Source organism: Oncorhynchus masou, chromosome 9 (genome assembly GCF_036934945.1).
Source record: "Oncorhynchus masou masou isolate Uvic2021 chromosome 9, UVic_Omas_1.1, whole genome shotgun sequence".
Classification (NCBI taxonomy): Eukaryota; Metazoa; Chordata; class Actinopteri; order Salmoniformes; family Salmonidae; genus Oncorhynchus; species Oncorhynchus masou.
In genome coordinates, this window is record NC_088220.1 from 69,147,169 (window position 1) to 69,169,451 (window position 22,283).

Below are 22,283 nucleotides of genomic sequence, written 5' to 3' on the forward strand. Positions count from 1 at the left end.
GATACGGTTTGTTTAATCCTAACGAAAGAAAAATTGCAATGAAATGTTTCTATTGGATGAATGCAGGGAGATCCTGCCGAGTTTTGTTCTGTTTGCTTCTGTTTGGTTTCTAGTGAATTCACCCTTCTTATGTATGTGTAGGCAGGAAGGCACCCAGGTTCAAGTTGTGAGGCAGTGAGGAAATCAGATCAGTCTCAGTGGGGAGCTGAAACAAAATCAGATTTATGCTTTAGAACATCACATGGAGCCGTATTCACAAAGCGCCTCAGAGTAGGGGTGCTGATGTAGGATCACATTTGCCTTTTAGATTATAATGAGTAAAAGATGGGAACTGATTCTAGATCAGCAGTAACTATCAGAGACGCTTTGTGAATAGGCCCCTGGGCTCTGATTACCATGGCTACGTAGATCAGCTTCCTGTTTCTACAGTACAGAGAGACAGCAGAGAAGACTATTCATTCACAACACAGCACAGAGACACATGCACACACTGGGATAGAAGAGGTCTGGGAGAGAAGAGACCTCCAACTAAACTGTGTTTAATCTAATTTGATTGATAGTCTATGATGTGTAAAATTGAGGACAGCACACATTTCACCTAGAGAGCCAGGGGCTGCTAATCACTGTCATCAGACTGAACTAGTGTGGACTGATACACTTACTCTCTACTGGACTACTTAAAGAGCAACTCAAGTGGAGTATTTCGGTTCTACTCACTCTGTTTCATCTCCTCAAACAAGAACCTCAAACAAGTCTAGATAGACATTGATGTGAAGTTTGGAAAAGAACCACGCTACTGCTCTGCTTGCTAAAAGCTCAGATATTCTCCTGGTGAGAAGAAGACTGATATCCATAGAGGTTGAGAAGAAGACTAGTCAGACATCCTCTCCTCTTCTCTCCTCTCCTCTCCTTGGACACCAAAGACAGTCCGGTTGTTATTCCTGCAGCCTAAACATGTCTCCAGCAAAGTCCAGTGGTCAGTCTGATGCTGTTCAGTCTTTATCCAGTGGGAAGTCTGTTGCTAGTCAGTTCATTGCTAGTCAGTCTATGGAACCGCTTCCCAGGTGGCAGTCTGTGTCTGGTCATTCTGTGGATGTTCAGTCTGTGGATGGTCAGTCTCTCTCCACTGGGCATTTGATGGAATCTCTCTCTACTGGTCAACAGTATACATCTGTTCCTTCTCTGTCCAGTCCGCTTATGGCTGGTCAGTCTGAGCCTTCTCCTCTGTCCATCTCCTTCTCTGCATCAGGGTTCCAAGCCACTTACCAGTTGGGTGTGGCCCAGAGCATGTTGGACCTGGCCCCGTTGGTGCTACAAGCAGCCCCTAAGGTAATGGGGGCCTCGGCCGGGTCCCTGGTAGCTGCTGCTTTGGTCTGTGGATCCAGCCTAGGTGAGAAGGTTTATTCGATACATGACATTGTTAATGTTTTATTGTTGGCTGAATGTACATGTAATAACATTGGACTAATAGAGTGATTTTCAAGGACCCAAAATTGCTTTACAATAAAAAATATATATATTTTAAAGTGTACAAAATAACAGGAGTCAAAACAAAACATAATTTAAGAGAGAGGTGGGCTCCAAGAAGGGAAAGATTGTGATGTATGGGGAGGTAGTGTTGGGATTTGGATACAAACACGGTTTCGGGTAAGGCACAGGATTGGGGTTAGGATACGAATCTGGTTTAGGGTGAGGGGTATGGTAAGGGTTAGGTTTATGCTCAGTATGGTGAAAAGAGGAGTGTCTATGTAGTGTATTTATTTGTGTGTGCGTGGGTTATTTGTGTGTGTGTGGGGGGGGGGGGCGCTTAGGTGGGGCTTTAGGATGGACTGAAAGATAGTGATGTTCACGGAGGAAAGTGGTGATGTGCTGCCAGGATTTAGTGCCGGTGAGGTGTCGGGCTGTAGAGTTTTGATCCGTTTCAAATTAAATGAAATGTATCAAAAAAGCCCTTTTACATCACCCAATGTCACAAAGTGCTATACAGAAAAACACCAAACAGCAAGCAATGCAGATGTAGAAGCACATTGGCTAGGAAAAACTCGCTAGAAAGGCAGGAACCTAGGAAGAACCCTAGAGAGGAACCAAGACAGTACTTGCCAAGATGTTCAAACGTTCAAACTATCCCTCTCAGCACAGCCTGGACTGCACAAAAATGCAAATGCTTTCCGTTTGAGTTATATTAGGTTTTATTTTCATTGACCCAGCAGGGTCAAATAATAATAATCACAGTGGTTTTAGATGGTGCAACAGGTTAGCACCTCAGAAGTAAATGTCAGTTGGCTTTTCATATCCGATCATTCAGAGTTAGTGACAGCAGGTGCGGTAGAGAGAGAATCAAATACAGCAGGTCCAGGACAAGGTAGCACGTCTAGTGAACAAGTCAGGGTAACATAGCCGCATGAAGAACAGTTGAAACTGGAGCAGCAGCATGACCAGGTGGACTGAGGACAGCAAGGAGCTTATAGAGAGAGATTTAGTTTGACGGAGAGTAGTGAGTTACAGTAGTCAAGATGGAGGAGATGAATGCATGTATGAGGGTTTCATTGGCAGGACGTGAGAGGGAAGACCTGACTTTGGCATTGTTGCGGAGGTCGAAGAATGAGGGTGGAGTCCAGGATTTGATTTGATTTATTAGGATCCCCATTAGCCAACGCCAATGGCAACATCTGGTCTTACCGGGGTCCGACACATAACGAAGAATACATTACAAACAAAAGACTCAACAATTTACATTACATCACTTTAATAATAATAGTTTACATACTGTTTTACTCATTTTATATGTATATATTGTATTCTAGTCAATGCCACTCCTACACAACTTTTCAAAATTCAACTTACATTGTTTTTCTTTCAATATTGATTTGTTTATGCACTAATACAATGACTCACTGTTCGTTGTTGGCATTTCCTGCTGAAGTTTGCTCACTTTGCCCATGAAGTAATCAATGAAATATTTGGCTACATCAAATGGTTTTGTGATTAATAAGTCATCTGATTTGATGAAAGTTAAGCTGAATGTCTTTCTGCCCTCAAAAGTTTTTTCCATCATTCTTTATATCCTTGATGTTGACTTCATAATACAGTTTCTTCTTCTTTTTGGGAGTTTAGTCACATATTTGCAGTAATTTGCAGTAATGTAGCCATAAATATTAGACACTCCTTTGCCCCATCTCTTTTAACCATACAGTTTTTCACTTCTTCATCAACCAACATCAACCCAACAGTCCGTTACTTTATCAATAATTGGAAGAAGCAATTTCAAAAAGTGCAGCGTCTGGATGATCCTTATTAATCACATCAGACCAACAAATATTTTTAACATCATCCACATAAGAGTCACAGCAAAATATTTTGTATGATCTCTTATACACAATTTTAGGCCCAGCTTTTGGAATTTTGGCTTGAGTGCATGGAAGGAAGGATAGACAGTGGTGTCAACAATGTCGAGGGTGAGGTAGCCAGCTTTGGTGAGGGTGGATTTGGTCCCTCTGAGGAGAAGTTCTGTTTTATCACTGTAGGGATTAAGAAAGTTTTGTTGCATACATGTTTTTATTGCAGAGAGGCAGGATTCAATGTGGGTCAGAGGTGGGTTGAGGAGAGATTTGATGCTGAGGAACATCTGGGTGTCATCGCTATAGTAGTGGTTGACGTTACGTAGGATCTGACCAAAATAGAGGATGTAGATGATGAAGAGTAAGGGACCCAGCACAGAGCTCTAGAGTATAGTAATGCATGGGTTGACTCATAACCCGCAGTCTCCCTGGTTATATTTGCAGGGCGGATGGGTTTAGGATCGTTAAATATTGTGGGCGGTTGAATAAAAATAAAATACTTTAAAAAATCCATACATTTATAATTATTGTACAATTCATATTGATTGGCTACATTGATTTTTTTTCTTTCATTATTTTAGGCTAACTGTACTTGCGCCAAATAGCCTACACGCCAATTGCCAAATTATTTTGGGAATGGCAGAAAAAGGCAGAAAAAGTTAGTCAATCCATTGAGACAAAAAGGACATTGTCAGAGATTAATTCAATGAGACATAATCTGCGAAAGGAGAGTTGAAAATAAGGAGAAGGGCCAGAAAAAAGTTGTGTTTGGGAAAGATTTGGTGATGTGGTAAAAGAGGATGATAGCAGTGCTGGCTAAATTACAGTATGTGTGATCACCTGTTCTCAGAGCATTTCATACTATTCTGTACGTAAATCGCAACACTCCATTTAGTATTCCAGACACTGTGTGGCTCAGTCGGTAGAGCATGGCGCTTGCAACGCCAAGCGTCGTGGGTTCGATTCCCACTGGGGCCACCCATATGTAAAAGTAGTGGCCCCAGCCGACTTGTAAGTCGCTTTGGACAAAAGCGTCTGCTAAATGGGATATATTATTATTATTATGTTATGTTTCGTATGGTGTGTATAAATTTGCATGTCCATCACCCATTTTGCATGTTCTTTACTTTCAATTTGTTTGGAATGTTAAAGTAGCAATATGCATTAAGGTATGAATTAGCAAAAACGTACAATATGTTTACAAATTTGCAAAACGTATGTGACAAATTTGCTAAATGTATGATATATCCAAATTGTTGCTATGTGGCAAATGCTAGCTATGTTAACTTCTTATGGCTGGGGGGCAGTATTGAGTAGCGTGGATGAATAAGTTGCCCAAAGTAAACGGCCTGCTCCTCAGTCTCAGTTGCTAATATATGCATAGTATTATTCGTATTGGATAGAAAACACTCTAAAGTTTCTAAAAACGTTTGAATGATGTCTGTGAGTATAACAGAACTCATATGGCAGGCAAAATCCTGAGGAGAAATCAAAACAGGAAGTGAGAAATCTGAGCTTTGTATTTATTAACCACAGTTCCCAATGAAATCCCCTTGAGATATTAATAATGTTGCACTGCCTAGGAATTCCACTAGATGTCAACCATCTATAGAAATTTGAATGAGACTTCTGCTCTGTTGTGGGAATGAATGAGAGCAGAATCTATCAGGTGTCTGGCAGTCAGCCATTTTCTGATCACGCGCATTCCTCATGGTATCCACTTGCGTTCCATTGCTCATCAAGACACCAAGGAATACTCCGGTTGGAACTTTATTGAAGCTATATGTTAAAAACATCCTAACGATTGATTCTGTACTTAGTTTGAAATGTTTCTTCGACCTGTAATATAACTTTTTAAAGTTTTTGTCCGGCATAACTCTGACCAGAATGAGCGTTTCGATATGTATACCAAGCGCGCTAACAAAAGAAGGTATTTGGACATAAATAACGGACATTATTGAACAAAACATTTATTGTGGACCTGGGATTCCTGGAGTGCTTTCTGATGTAGATCATCAAAGGTAAGGGAATATTTATCATGTAATTTCTTGTTTATGTTGACGTCAACATTGCGGCTATTGTGACTTATTCTTCTGAGCGCCGTCTCAGATTATTACATGGTTTGCTTATTCTGTAAACTTTTTTTGAAATCAGACACAGCGGTTTCATTAGGGAGAGGTATATCTATAATTCTGTGTATAACTTGTATTATCATCAACATTTATGAAGAGTACTTCTGTTGAATGATGTGGCTATGCAAAATCACTGGGTGTTTTTGGAACTAGTGAATGTAACGCGCCAATGTAAACTCATGTTTTGATAAATATGAACTTTATCAAACAAAACGTACATGTATTGTATAACATGAAGTTCTATGAGTGTCATCTGATGAAGATCAAAGGTTAGTGATAAATTTTATGTCTATTTGTGTTTTTTGAAACTCCTCTCTTTGGCTGGAAAAAATATGGCTGTGTTTTTCTGTGGCTATGTGGTGACCTAACATAATAGTTTGTGGTGCTTTTGCTGTAAAGCGTATTTGAAATCGGACACTGTGGTGGGATTAACAAACAGATTAGCTTTAAAATGGTATGAGATACATGTATGTTTGAGGAATTTAAATTATGAGATTTTTGATGTTTTGAAATTGGCGGCCTGCACTTTCACTGGATGTTGTCATATTGCTCCCGTTAACGGGATTGCAGCCATAATAAGTTAAAACCTCTTGCCGCTCCAATCCTTTTAGCGGGATCATTTTCTTCTACATCCGGTGAATTGCAGAGCGCCAAATTAAAATTAAAATACAAAAAATATTTAATTTTCATGAAGTACAATAAACCAAAACACAGCTTAATTTGTTGTTAATCCAGCCCGTGTGTCAGATATCAAAAAGTCTTTACGGTGAAAGCAAACCATGCGATTATGTGAGGACAGCTCTCGGCATACAAAACATTACAAACAGCTATCAGCAAAGTAGATTGGTCACGAATGTCAGAAAAGCAATAAAATTAATCACTTACCTATGATGATCTTCGTATGTTTGCACTCATGAGACTCCCGGTTACACAATAAATATTTGTTCTCTCGATAAAGATTCTCTGTGTAGCCAAAAACCTCCATTTGGTTGGCGTGTTTTGTTCAGTAATCCACAGGCTCGTGTGGTCACGTCGGGCAGACGAAAATTCCAAATAGTATCCGTAAAGTTCATAGAAACATGTCAAATGTTTTTTATAATCAATCCACAAGTTGTTTTTACAATAAATAATCGCTAATATTTCAAACGGACGGTAGCCTTTTCAATAGAAGAGAGAAAGAAAAGGTCTCGCTCCCGGTGCGTGCGCATGCACAAATCTGAGGACTATCTGGCTATCCACTGACGCGATGTGATCATTCTCGCTCATTTTTCAGAATAAAAGCCTGAAACTATGTCTAAAGACTGTTCACCCCTTGTGGAAGCCATAAGGGAAGGAATCTGGTTGATATCCCTTTAAAATGGAGGATAGGCTTGCAATGGAAAAGATTTGTTTCAGAAAAACAGCACTTCCTGGATGGATTTTCCTCAGGTTTTCGCCTGCCATATCAGTTCTGTTATACTCACAGACAATATTTTTACGATTTTGGAAACTTTAGTGTCACGTTCTGACCTTTATTTCCTTTGTTTTGTCATTATTTAGTGTGGTCTGGGCGTGAGTTGGGGTGGGCAGTCTGTTTGTTTTTCTATGATTTTGGGATTTCTATGTTTCGGCCGAGTATGGTTCTCAATCAGATGCAGGTGTTGTTAGTTGTCTCTGATTGAGAATCATACTTAGGTAGCCTGGGTTTCACTGTTTGATTGTGGGTGTTTGTTTCCGTGTCTGTGTTTTTTCACCACACGGTACTGTTTCGGTTTTTGTTTGTTTCACATTTATTGTTTTTGTATCAGTTGTGTTCATGTTGAGTATTTCTTATTAAAAGAACCATGGACACTTACCACGCCGCATATTGGTCTTCCAATCCTTCTCGCTTCTCCTCTTCAGACGAAGAGGAGGAAAACCCTTACAGAAACACCCACCAACCAAAGACCAAGCGGCGAGGTAACAGACAGAGGCAGCATGGCAGCGCGACAGGTACGAGAGGCAGCCCAAAAACATTTTTGGGGGAGAGCACACGAGGGCACTCGTGCTTATTATAAGCAGTGCGTTACTGGTCAGGCACCGTGTTATGCGGTTAAGCGCACGGTGTCGCCAGTACGTGCCCATAGCCCGGTGCGCTATTGGGCAGCCCCCCGAAAATGTCATGCGAGTGTATGCATCCAGCCAGGGCGTATGGTGCCTGCTCAGCGTGTCTGGTCGCCGGTACGCCGTTTCGGTCCAGGGTATCCTGCGCCGGCTCTGCGTGCTGTGTCTCCGGGGCGCTGGGAGGGTGCAGTGCGTCCTATGCCTGCGCTCCGCTCGGGCAAATGTGGGAGTGGAGCCTAAGGGAGAGGTGCGCGTAGTAGGCACTAGATCTCCCATGCTTATCCACAGCCCAGTTCAACCTGTGCCTGCACTCTGGAGGGTTAGGGCTAGAGTAGTTATCCAACCTGGGGGAGTGGTGCACCAGAGCTCCAGTGTTCCCCCACAGCCCGGTCCTTCAGGTGCCTCCTCCTAACACCAAGCCTCCTGGAGGTCTCCCCAGCCTGGTGGATCCTGTGGCAGCCCCACGCACTAGGCTGTCTCTCTGTCTCCTCCCTGCAGGTGTTACCGCCTGTCCAGAGCTGCTAGTCTCCCGTCTGTCCAGAGCTGCTAGAGTCTCCCGTCTGTCCAGAGCTGCTAGAGTCTCCCGTCTGTCCAGAGCTGCTAGAGTCTCCCGTCTGTCCAGAGCTGCTAGAGTCTCCCGTCTGTCCAGAGCTGCTAGAGTCTCCCGTCTGTCCAGAGATGCTAGAGTCTCCCGTCTGTCCAGAGCTGCTAGAGTCTCCCGTCTGTCCAGAGCTGCTAGAGTCTCCCGTCTGTCCAGAGCTGCTAGAGTCTCCCGTCTGTCCAGAGCCGCCAGAGCCGCCATTCTGCAAGGAGCCGCCAGTCAGCATGGAGCCGCCAGAGCCGCCAGTCAGCCAGGATCCGCCAGAGCCGCCAGTCAGCCAGGATCCGCCAGAGCCGCCAGTCAGCCAGGATCCGCCAGAGCCGCCAGTCAGCCAGGATCCGCCAGAGCCGCCAGTCAGCCAGGATCCGCCAGAGCCGCCAGTCAGCCAGGATCCGCCAGAGCCGCCAGTCAGCCAGGATCCGCCAGAGCCGCCAGTCAGCCAGGATCCGCCAGAGCCGCCAGTCAGCCAGGATCCGCCAGAGCCGCCAGTCAGCCAGGATCTGCCAGAGCCGCCATTCATCCTGGATCTGCAGGAGGCAGAAAGTTCTGAATAGCGCTTTATTCAGCACCGGGTAAAATAGTCTTTACAACGAAACTGAGCATCATAAAACAAATGCCCAAAACAGGAACCAAACCAAGATCGCACTACCACACATACAAAGTGGGAATAAACAAGCCCGCATGAAGAGCAGGCGGGCCTACCGACTTAAATAGCCAAACTAAGAATCTAAACAAGAAACAGGTGAAACAAATCAGACCAAACCAACAGAAAAGGGAAAAAGGGATCGGTGGCAGCTAGTAGGCTGTTGACGACGACCGCCGAGCAGCACCTGAACAGGAAGGGGAGCCACCTTCGGTAGGAGTCATGACACCCAAACTGTTAGGGCCTACATTAAGCTGTCCCAACATCATACCACTGCTACACCTGGCTATCAGTGCAGCCCTGTCTGGCAGCGAAACAGTTCATTCAGCCTCATTTACTGCATTTAAAAAAATATATAGCTGATATGGCTGACTTGCTTAAACAAATGTGGTTTCTACAGACCATTGAGATGTACAAACCATGGCATAAGGGGACAATAAGCGGATAAGAGGGAATCTGTCATTTCGATTAAGACATTAATGAGCGAGCGACGACAGACGTAGTCAGTATAACTATTTGTTCAGCACTTTTGAAAAGTAAAGCGACAGAATTCAGAACATGGGCCGTTCTTACAGCGTTCTCCCTGTACACCAGGTCAGAACCGTAGGATAAATAAAGAGGGTATATAAGCAGACAATGAAAGCTCTTACAATATTCAATGATTATATTTCTCTAAAACAGCTTATAGGCTACATGTGCACCACCAATTCAGAACAGTAGTTGAAATTAAGAGGGGAAAATAGACCAAATCATTTGGGTGAGGCGCATGTGCTACTAACAGCTTACAACACAACATACACGTAGTATTACTTTCTTAGCTACAGTATACATATCTCCCTGTCATATTACATCATTTATGCAGCAGCATACAACACATTTTTTGACTCACTTTGTTGTGCTGTACTCACTTGAACAGGAAAGTTGAGTGGCAGTCCTCCGTGAGCAAATTTTGTCATCAAACTTTGTCATCAAAGTCTGGCATTCTCTGGATTTATGGTGCTTTCATGACAACTGAGAGGTCAAATCATGATGACGTCAGTGATCTTCAGGTCGTTGCTCTAGAAAGAGGCCTGAGTTCCTGACTTACAATTCCAAGTTGGATGACCTTTCAAAAAGTATTTTTCCAATTGGAGCTTGTTTTTCCCAAGTTTCCAGTTGTCTTGAACTCACTGAAGTCAGATTTCCCAGTTCCGAGTTAACAGTTGTTTTGAGAGCGGAAAAAAATCATGCTTCATTGACAGCATGGTCAATTGTCAATTTTTTATCATTTTAAGCTTGGAAAAGAGACCCTTAAACCCAAACTTGGGACCACACAGCCACTCCACTGAATAGCAGGCTAGTGATTGCTTTGCAATGCTTGCAGTTAGCCACTGATTCCTTCCAAACCACTCATTGTTGAATTAGGAATTCCCAACTTCTTGTGTAATGTTTATGTTCAATTGCAGATGAGCACCGATACGTTCTATAATTTCACTTCATTATTTATCTTTCTATGACAATGATTAAAAAGGATTTGTCAGAAGATTGTCGACTTGATTCATGATGAAAAAATTCAAAATAAAATTTTGAAAGCATGATGTTGACCTGATCACTCCAATCAAAGCTACTGTAGATATGTGATTTGATGTCATTTTAGCTATGGCCAATGACCTTGAGCCTTCCTTGATGAGTACTTCTAATGTAACGCTATGGCAGCACCCAAGGGGCTTGAATTTTCAAGTTCTACCCTTAGACTTGGCAGTAACGTGGTGTCCCCATGGGTGACAGAACACTGAGCCAATCACGGCGCAACTAGAGAACATTACCAACTCCTGGCTGAACCCGCCACCACAGAAAGCACTGAGCTAAGCTTAAACACCTGAATTTTGGAGCTGCCTTACTCAAGAAAGCAAAAAAGAGACCATGTTTGCATGCGGCTTTATTAACTCAATTATTTTTTTATACATTGTTCGCAAACTATTATGTGACACGTATTAATGCCAAAATAACATGCAAAAACATTTGCTAAAAATGCGGGGCTCAAAACAGGTCGGTCCCACCTGCCCTGAATGACGGGTTGCCACTCATCTAATCATAGACAAGATGACTAACAAATAGCCTATCAAAATGTCAGAAATTATAATAAGAAACATATCTTAATCAAGCATAACAAATCCTGCACCACCTGTCAATAAATTGTTCTGCCATCTTTGACGGTGGCCTATAGCACATGTTCTATATTTGCAGGTTAGGGTTGGGTGCTGGCCTCAGATGTTCACTTTTTCACATATAATCTGGCGTTGTGGATGGGTTATTAGCGAGGTGAACAAACAGCTGAGCCGTGCACAACTACTTGGGGTCAGACACCTTGTAAAAGTGTAGCTGAGTCTGAGGTGTGGCCATTGAGGGAGATGTAGTGGGTCCCAGTATGTGAGGTATGACTGTAGCCAGGGGAGTGCAGTGCCCTCAACACCCAGACCCTCATGTAATGTGAGATGCATTGATTTATAGTTTAATCACACTGCAAGTGTAGCTTACATCTGTGCCATGCAGACTGTATGTCATGCTGACTGTCTATGCCTGTCTCTCTGTGCCTCTGTCTGTGTGTGTGCCATGTTGACTGTGTGACATGCAGACATGGTGCGTAATGAGATGCTGAGGTTTGCGCTGCAGAGTAGGGGGCCACTGCACTTGGCGAGGAACGTGTTTGTGTGGATAGAAGGTCTGTTGCGCCGCTCACTACCAGACGACGCCCACATCCGGGCCAATGGACGCCTCGCCGTCGTCCTGACACGCATCCCAGATGGACAGAATACTGTGGTGTCAGAGTTCACGTCCCGAGAGGACGTTGTGCAGGTGTTTGGGCGGGGGTTGAGTGTGTGTGCTTTGCTATAGACTATGACATTAAGAAAGCTAATATTTTGTGTAAATCTCAGTTGACCCTTGTTCACCCTAAAGCATTAGATAGAAGAATCAACATGTGAAGAACTTGGTCATACTGTCTGTATATTAGGCAGTGATGTTTAACTGCATTCCTCTTTTCCCAACATGGAGGCGCTGTTGTGCAGCTGCTTTATCCCTGGGTACCATGGTATACAGCCACCGTCTTACAAAGGAGTGGTGAGTGCTCACACTGCTCAATGTCTGTAGGCTAATAATAATCCTAATATACTTTCACTTAATGCACACCCTCAAACACATTTACACCAGCATGCAAGACATACACACTCCAGTCAGGCTATCAGCAAACATTTTACAATTTTGTTGTAGCCCTGAACTAGCACACCTGATTCAAGTAGTCATGGGCTTGATGATTGGTTGTGAATTTGAATCAGGTATGCTATCTCTGGAATAGAAAAATAATGCTATAAAAGCTGTGTGTGTTGTCTCACAGTATTATGTGGACGGTGGTATGTCCAGTATCCAGCCAACCCACTCCTCTCCCTATGCACACACCCTCACTGTGTCGCCATTCGCTGGAGAGGCGGACATCTGTCCACCAGACCCTGGCTCCATGTACGTCATCGTCATGAGCGGCATGCCCCTCAACTGCAGTGTGGCCAACGGTTACCGGATCCTTGATGCCCTCTACCCCTACAACTTGGAGGTTGGAACCCAAAACAACCCTTACTCTCCTCACCCAGCCCTTTACCCCTCTACCCATTCACCCAGCTCTCCACCGAGCCTTCTGCCCCTCCACCCAGCCCTCTACCTCTCCGACTAGCCCTCTACTCCTTCCCCTAGACCCCAAAACAACCCCTAACCTCCTTCCCAGAGACCCCAAAACAACCTATATACCTCTAAATCCAGCCCTCTACTCCTACCCCTTCCCCTAGATCTGACAACAAACTTTCCCATAGGGGAGGCAGAGTAGCCTAGTGGTTAGAGCATTGGACTAATAACCAAAAGGTTGCAAAATCAAATCCCTGAGCTGACAAGGTACAAATGTGTCGTTTTGAAACCAACAGTTAACCCATTGTTCCTTAGCTGTCATTGAAAATAAGAATTTGTTCTTAACTGACTTGCCTAGTTAAATAAAGGTAAAAAATAATGTTTTTAAAAAGACATGAAAACAATCCCCAACCCCCAGACCTGAAAACAAACATGCAAACAATATATCTGTGCTGTGTCTTAGCTAGCCAGACAGTTTAATGGAATGATTCCATACATTGTTCAAGTTAACTACCAATATGCCAACATTTCATTCAAACAATGTAGTCAATCCACAGCCATACACTGACTCAAATCAGTATATGATAGGACTTACACAAGTTGTAAATTCAACAAGTATCTTATAATAGAGCTCACAGTTTAGTTTTAATTTAGCTACATGTTGAGTTTTTATGAGTTGTTTGCTCTATAAGCTGCCAGTTCATATGCCTTGCAATCGAGATTCTAGGCCTAAAGGCTCAGACAATAAATTCAACTACACCTTTGTTTCATCACAAAACCGGAGAGCAACCTCTTTCCGCTGTAGCCCACAAAGCATATGGCATGTGACAAACAGTTACATGACCTACAGCATGGTCAAGTAAGTTAATAATGTTTCCGACATTTTCAGAATACTAAACAACTATTGATTTAGAATGACGGAGAGTTACCGCAAGTCACAAAGAAAACAGGAGCTGCCTCCACTATTCCAGCACCATTTCAACTTCAACATCATCAAATCACCTATGCTTAGTCTTATCAGTGGCGATTTTAGCATGGAAATCTTAGTCTATAAAAAAGTGGGTTAAATGCCAGGAAAACAACTACACATCACAGCACTAAGCAATACATGAATTACACTATAACGGTGACAAACTAGGCCTACATAAAGCTGTCCAAACAGTAGAGTCCCAACACCTTACCACTGCTACAACTGGCTTTCAGCGGAGTCTTGTCTGGCAGCGGAAAAGTTCATTCAGCCTCATTTGCTTCCTTTAAAAAAAACATAGCTAATATGGCTGACTTGCTTAAACAAATGTGGTTTCTACTGACAATTGAGATGTACAAACTATGACATGGAGACGCCCAGCGGATAAGAGGCCATCCGTAATTTCGATTACGACATGAGCGAGCGAGAGACGACGGACGTAGTCAGTATAACTATTTGTTCAGCACTTTTGAAATATACAGCGACAGAATTCAGAACATGGGCCGTTCTTACAGTGTGCTGCTATCAGTAGCACATTCAAAGCTGTACAAAAAAAATTAGCAAACAAGCACACTTGCCACGAATGATTTATTTTCAGTACCGTGTTGTTGAAAACAGACCAAATTATTAGGGTGAGGCACATGGGCTACTAACACAACATACACTTAGTATTACTTTCTTAGCTACAGTAACATATCTCGCCGACTTCCTACATCATTTATGAAGCAGCATAAGACATTTATGGACTCATGTTGCTGTGATGTGCTTGGTAAGGAAAATGCTGTCATCATAGAGAAAGGTGCCGGATTGACAATGCTGAGTTGAATGACCGTTCAAAACGTATTTTCCTAGTCGTAGCTCGTTTTTCCCAGTTCCCAGTTGTCTTGAACTCACAGTTGGCCACTGATTCCTTTCAAACCACTCATTGTTGAATTTGCGATTTCAAACTTGTGTAATGTTTATGTCCAACGGCCGATGAGCACTGAGATGTTTAATCTCTAAATTTCTCTTCATATGACAAAGATTGAAAATATTTTGCCAGTAGATTGTCGACTTGATTCACGATGATGACTGCAAGCTTGCTAGCTATGATTTTGAAAGTATGATGTTGACATGATCAATCCAATCAAAGCTACTGTAGACTTAACATGATTTGATGTCATTCTATCTGTGGCCAATGACTTTGAGGCTTCTTGGATGGGCACTTCTAATATAACTCTATGGTAGCACCCAAGGGGCAACATTTTTAGAGCTCTAACCTTAGACAATGGTGTGACGTACTGCCCCATGAGTGCAGAAAACTGAGCAAATCAGGCCCGACGCTCTGTATTTTCTGCTGTCCTGCCCCACCACCACAGAAAGCACTGAGCTCGGCTGAAACAACTGCATTTTGGAGCTGCCTTACTCAAGAAAACCAGAAAGAGACCATGTTTGTATGAGGATTTATTAAATCAATGACATTTTTTACATTGTTTGCAAACTGATGTGACACGTATTAATGCAAAACATAACAAGCAAAACTGGCAAGCCTCCCCCCAAAAATCTATATATACAGTTGAAGTTGGAAGTTTAAATACACCTTAGCCAAATACATTTAAACTCAGTTTTTCACAATTCCTGACATTTAATCCTCGTAAAAATCCCCTGTCGTAAAAATCCCCTGTCTTCAGTTAGGATCACCACTTTATTTTAAGAATGTGATGTGTCAGAATAGTAGTAGAGAGAATGATTTATTTCAGCTTATATTTCTTTCATCACATTCCCAGTGGGTCAGAAGTTAACATACACTCAATTAGTATTTGGTAGCATTGCCTTTAAATTGTTTAACTTGGGTCAAACGTTTCTGGTAGCCTTCCAATACCTTCCCACAATAAGTTGGGTGAATTCTGGCCCATTCCTCCTGACATAGCTGGTGTAACTGAGTCAGTCCTTGCTCGCACACACTTTTTCAGTTCTGCCCACAAATGTTCTATAGGAATGAGGTCAGGGCTTTGTGATGGCCAATCAAATACCTTTACTTTGTTGTCCTTAAGCCATTTTGCCACAACTTTGGAAGTATGCTTGGGGTCATTGTCCAAGCTTTAACTTCCTGACTGATGTCTTGAGATGTTGCTTCAATATATCCACATAATTTTCATGTCTCATGATGGCATCTATTTTTCGAAGTGCACCAGTCCGTCCTGCAGCAAAGCACCCCCACAACATGATGCTGCCACCCTCGTGCTTCACGGTTGGGATGGTGTTCTTCGGCTTGCAAGCATCCCCCTTTTTCCTGCAAACATAACGATGGTCATTAATGCCAAACAGTTATATTTTTGTTTCATCAGACGAGAGGACATTTCTCCAAAAAGTACGATCTTTGTCCCCATGTGCAGATGCAAACCGTAGTCTGGCTTTTTTATGGCAGTTTTGGAGCAGTGGCTTCTTTCTTGCTGAGCGGCCTTTCAGGTTATGTCGATATATGACTTGTTTTACTGTTGATATAGATACTTTTGTACCTGTTTCCTCCAGCATCTTAACAAGGTCCTTTGCTGTTGTTCTGGGATTGATTTGCAATTTTCGCACCAAAGTACGTTCATCTTAAGTTGACAGAACCCGTCTCCTTCCTGAGCTGTATGGCGGCTGCGTGGTCCCATGGTTTTACACTTGCGTACTATTGTTTGTACAGATGAACGTGGTACCATCAGGCATTTGGAAATTGCTCCCAGGGATGAACCAGACTTGTGCAGGTATACCATTTTTTTCTGAGGTTTTCCTGAGGTCTTGACCAATTTCTTTTTATTTTCCCATGATGTCAAGCAAAAATTAACTGAGTTTGAAAGTGGGCCTTGAAATACATCCACAGGTACACCACCAATTGACTCAAATGATGGCAATCAGCCTATCAGAACTTCTAAAGCCATGACATAATTTTCTGGAATTTTCCAAGCTGTTTAAAATGAAAGGCACAGTCAATTTAGTGTATGTAAACTTCTGACCCACTGGAATTGTGACAGTGAGTTATAAGTGAAATAATATGTCTCTAAACAAAAGTAGATAACCTAACCGACTTGCCAAAACTATTGTTTGTTAACAAGAAATTTGTGGAGTGGTTGAAAAACGTTGTTTAATGACTCCAACCTCAGTGTATCTTAACTTCAACAGTAATATATATATATATATATATAAAATATTTTTTACCTTAAAGTGTGGGTCTCAAAACAGGCAACCTTCCTTGAATGACCGTTCGCCACAGTCTAATACAGTGACAACTAAAAGATAGCAAAAACTATTTAGTCCAATCAACGTAAGCTTAATATGATGTGGCTGTCCATGGTTCTGATTTCTGTGTGTTCATGCATGTACAATTTTTTTTTTGACTCACCCTAGCTGTAGGGAAACACCAATGTCATCCTCTCTTTCATGTTGACAAAATGGTGTATGACTGTCATACAGTACATACTTTTATTTGTTGTTGTCCCAGGAAACCTAGCTAAAATGCTTGCTCGCTAGCCTCACATCCTTTCATGGGCAACGATGAGCCAGCTAGTTAACATTAGCCTTCTACATTTAGCTACATGTTGAACTTCCATCCTCTCAGTCCAGGGGCACAATGTATGAATTTATGATTGAATAAGAATCACCGCAATAATCATTGGCCAGTATGGATAATCAAGTAAAACCACTAGTAATTTAGACCTTAATTAAGGATTGGGGCAACTTCCGGTAAAACTGGAGGGCGAACAATTCAAATAAATAATCATAAATATTATGGATTTTAAACATTTAGGTACATATAAGTGTCTCATATCGGCTGAAAGCTAAAATTCTTGTTAATCCAACTGCACTGTCCAATTTACATTAGCTATTACAGCGAAAACATGCCATGCGATTGTTTGAGGATGACGCCCCACATCAAAATATTTTTCCACCAGCACAGGTTTCATACATTCACATATAAAGATTAAATATTCACTCACTTTTTGAAAATCTTCCTCTGATTTGTCATCCAAAGGTTCCCAGCTATAACATGTAGTGTCGTTTTGTTAGATAAAATCCTTCTTTATATCCCAAAAAGTCTGTTTAGTTGGCACCATCGATTTGAGTTAACCACTTGTTCAATTCGTAGCGAAAGGAAACCCGGAAATCTATCCCCAAACTTTGTTTAAACAAGTCAAAATGCATTTCTATTTAATCCTCAGATACCATAAAATGTAATCAAACTATAATATTTATTTCGGAAAGAAGTATGTTCAATAGGAAACCAATTTTAAGTGCGTAATTTCTTCATGGCGCATGTAATTTCTTCAGGGCGTGCACAAACACGGATTTCTAAGACTGTGTCCTTCTATTAAAACTATTATTTCTTATTAGTTTTTGAAGTTACGAGCCTGAAACCTTGAACATAGACTGCTGACACCCTGTGGAAGCCATAGGAATTGCATCCACAGAGCTAATGTTCAATCTCTCTTGCATTTCTAAGAGAATGGTCTCTCAAAAAAAACAATTCTGGTTGTTTTTTCTTTGGATTTTCTCCTACCACTTCTATTGTGTTATATTCTCCTAAAGTATTTTAACATTTCACCAAACGGCAAATTGTTCTCTTTCCAATGGTACCAATTATATGCATATTCTGGCTTTAGGGCCTGAGCTACAGGCAGTTTACTTTAGGCACGTCATTCAGGCAGAAAAATGTAGAAAAAAAGGGGCTTAGCCCTATGAAACTTTAGGAAAGGGAAACAATTTGAGCTAGTTAGCTAGTCACCAAAGTACAACAAGATGCAACAATACAAGTTATTTCTGTCAATTATGTTTTGCTCTCGATTCGATTTTTTGGGTAAGCTTGGCTTCCCTTGACATCCATGAATATGCGTCACTAATGCCCACAGATAGTCTTAAGAAAAGGTTCTACTTTTAGTACCCTCAAAAACCAAGTTAGGCATACCTCATTTCAAAATAGGCCATCATCATTGTCAATTGAATTATAATAATTCTTAATGTTTCACAGGTGAAACTACGTCTGCAAGCCAATCATTTGATTGATCTCAATCAGTTTAATTTAAAGAACCTATGCATTTCGATCTTCTTGAAATACTATTTCGTGAGCGAATAAAATAAAACAGGGAGGTGAACTATCAATTCATAAAATGTATTTGAGTAGATTATATCTTCAAATCAATTGACCAAGTAGTGAACATGAATCATTGATTTGCAGGAAATTCGTTTTAAAAGAGCCATAAAATCAAGCTTTTCATGCATCTCAATAAGCTATAACCAAAATGCATTATTACCTCCAGCTTTGCCCAATTCACATTTGCAATTTCCCACCCTGACAATAATTGGTGTTACATATCAGTTTGCAAACAATGTAAAAAAATAATCGTTCAGTTAATAAAGCCACATACAAACTTGGTCTCTTGAGTATGGCAGCTCCAAAATGCAGGTGTTTCAGCTGAGTTCAGTGCTTTCTGTGGTGGAGGGGCTGCCAGCAAAAATACAGAGCGTAGGCTTTGGTTGTTTTCTGTAGTGCTGTGATTGGATCAGGGTTCTGTCACTCATGGCCAGTGGTGATTTTGGCATGTACATTTTGATGCATGCCAGAAAAGTCACAACGCAACACTAAACAATATATTAATGGCACTATAACAGTGTCTACAAACTGTGTGCCGACATAAAGCTGTCCCGACAGTGGAGCTTTCCATTCAGCATTGTAACGACCTGAGTGTAGTGGGTGAGAAGTCAGGCGCAGGAAGCAGAGAGTTCAGGGGAGTGCTATTTTAATGCACAAAGAAACGGCGAACATAAGCCAACCCCACGAAAACACAGTGCGTAATGAACAAACAAACGCGCCAAACAGGGGGACTTAATCTGTCCAGGAAAAAACCTCGAAATGGGAAAACCACGAAACCCATAGACGTGTACACAAGTACACCAAACAGAAGGTCACAATAATTAATCCCGCACAAGGAACCAGGCGGGCCGGCTGACTAATAAAGCCTCTACTACTATATTACCCAACTCAAAACAGGTGCACTCAATAAACACATAAGGAGGGGGAGGAAATAATCAGTGGCAGCTAGTAGGCCGGCGACGACGACCGCCGAGCGCCAACCGAACGGGAAGGGGAGCGTCCTTCGGTCGGAGTCGTGACAAGCATCTTGGAGGGAATCGTTACCACCACTACACCTGGCTATCAGTGGAGCCTCATCTGGCTGCAAAAAAAGTTATTTCCGACTCATTTACTAACTTGTTTTAAAACAATAGCTGATATGGCTGACTTGCTTAAATAAATATGGTTTCTACTAACTCCTTGCAGATTTGTGTAACTGCCTTCTCCTTCAATAAGAATAAATGTCGACATGAGTTTTGACTTTTCAACCATACGCAAACATTATTGCATTGATGTTCAGTAAATTCATAATGTTTGCTCTTAAATCATTAACACTCACTAAATATCACGATCCTGATGTGGACATCTTATTTTCTCAATGTGAGCCAAATTCTGACGTTAGGCCCTCATAATATTTTTTCAGTTCAAATGCATTATGTTGTTGAATGAGGTCCATATCAGGATCTTGATTTGCTAAATAACGACCATTTCTGATGCTTATTTTACACAACAACAACAAAAAATCTATTATATTTGTAAAGTATTGGTCCCATGTTTCATGCGGCATAAATCAAATATCCCAGAAAATGTTCCATTTGCACAAAATGCTTATTTATCTCAGATTTTGTGCACACATTTGTTTACATCCCTGTTAGTGAGCATTTCTACTTTGCCAAGATAATACATCCACCTGACAAGTGTGGCATATCAAGAAGCTGATTAAACAGCATGACCATTACACAGATGCACCTTGTGCTGGGGAAAATAGAGGCCACTCTAAAATGTGCAGTTTTGTCACACAACACAATGCCACAGATGTGTCAAGTTTTGAGCGAGAGTGCAATTGGCATGCTGACTGCAGGAATGTCCACCAGAGTTGTTCATTTCATGTTAATTTCTCAACACTTTCAAGTTCATTTATCTACCTTAAGCCTCCTTAAGTGTTTTTATAGAGAATTTTGGCAGTACGTCCAACAGGCCTCACAACCGCAGACCACGTGTCTGGCGTGTGTGGGTGAGCGGTGAGCTGATGTCAACGTTGTGAACAGAGTGCCGCATGGTGGCGGTGGGATTATGGTATAGGCAGGCATAAACTACAAAAACAATTGCGTTTTATCAATGGCAGTTTGAATGCACAGAGGTACTGTGACTAGATCCTTAGATCCATCCGCTGCCACCAACTCATGTTTCAGCATGATAATGCACAGACCAATGTCGCAAGGATCTGTACACAATTCCTGGAAGCTGAAAATGTCCCAGTTCTTCCATGGCCTGCATACTCACCAGACATATCATCCATGTTTTGGATGCTCTGGATCGACGTGTATGACAGCGTGTTCCAGTTCCCACCCATATCCAGCATCTTCGAACAGCCATTGAAGAGGAGTGGGACAACATTCCACAGGCCACAATCAACAGCCTGATCAACTCTATGCAAAGGAAATGTGTCAAGCTGCATGAGGTAATTGGTGGACTCACAAGATACTGACTGACTGGTTTTATGATCCATACCCCTACCTTTTTTTGTGACCAACAGATGCATATCTATATTCAAAGTCATGTGTAATCCATAGATTAGGGCCTAATGAATTCATTTCAATTAACTGATATCCTTAAATGAACTGCAACTCTGTAACATCTTTGAAAGTGTTGTGTTTATATTTTTGTTCAGTATAATTTGGAGGACATGTTCAATAATTTGACAATTATTAAATCCATATCATTATTTTAGACACTAGCTATAAGTTTTGTATTACCTCTGGATAAAGGTGGGCACAAACAGCCAGTTAAAAGCGCTAACTGGTTGCCTAGCAACAATAATCACATATTTTCTTCTGTGGAGTTACAACTGTAATTTTTCAATTGCTGATGCATCTCATGACTTTTATTTTCCTGCATAAGAAAAAGCAGGAAATGCATCACCTACACCTCTACTGCCATTCATTCCAATTAGAATAGTTTTGGATTAATCCCTGACCAAGATGGCTACCATTTTCACATCAAAATTGAACTTTGTGGGTTTATGACATGGCCCCTCTAGAAACGTAATGGGATCTCTATGGGTGGAAGCTCATAAGCCTATCAGAAGGATAGGAGGACGTTAGAGCCATCACTTGCAGTACAGTAAATGTCGTAATGCTGTATTTTTGTTAACTTTGATTACAGTTTTTCCCAATTGTTAACACACATTTGCTGAAACTACATCTCAGGTACTCAACTCTAATCACAAAACAGTTAGACAATTTCCCCAAACCCCACAGACATCTTGCAAAAAGAAACACAGCGGTCAAAATAATGTACTCCCTGCTCAAAATAAAACTCATCATACAAATGAGACACACACATCAAATTAATCTAACTTAGTGACAACCCAGATCACACTGACATATTCAGAACACTACTATCAGAACCTATTTCAGTGTAAAGATTAAGATTTTTTATGAATCTGTATATTGTTTACTCAAGCTAGAAAGGACCATAAATGCAAAAAAGTAGGCTACCAGCACAGTTTGATGCACCATAATAATTCCATAATAATTGACTTTGCTGATACTCTGCATACTCGGTATAGTCTACTGGCTTGGGCTACATTCATCCCTAACTTAGATACGTTTCTGCTTATAATTTCTGACTTTTGGTAGGCCATTTGTCATCTATTGTTGGATACATGCAGCTTCTCTCCTGTCATAACTTGTTGCTCTAGAAGACTGAATAAAGTAGAGCTCACCAGAATAATGTCTTACTTTGATAGAATGAATGAATTATAATCTAGCTAACGCC

The 22,283-nt window shown here is 41.6% G+C and overlaps 1 protein-coding gene across 1 annotated transcript; it reads left to right on the plus strand.

Annotated features, from left to right (window-relative positions):
* Nucleotides 1–698: 698 nt before the first annotated feature.
* LOC135545077 (patatin-like phospholipase domain-containing protein 2) lies at nt 699–12,499 on the plus strand. The gene is made up of 4 exons (XM_064972720.1): nt 699–1,390; nt 11,411–11,631; nt 11,830–11,895; nt 12,170–12,499. The coding sequence occupies exons 1-4, from the start codon at nt 955–957 to the stop codon at nt 12,497–12,499; spliced, it is 1,053 nt and encodes a 350-aa protein (XP_064828792.1). The 5' UTR covers nt 699–954.
* Nucleotides 12,500–22,283: the final 9,784 nt, after the last annotated feature.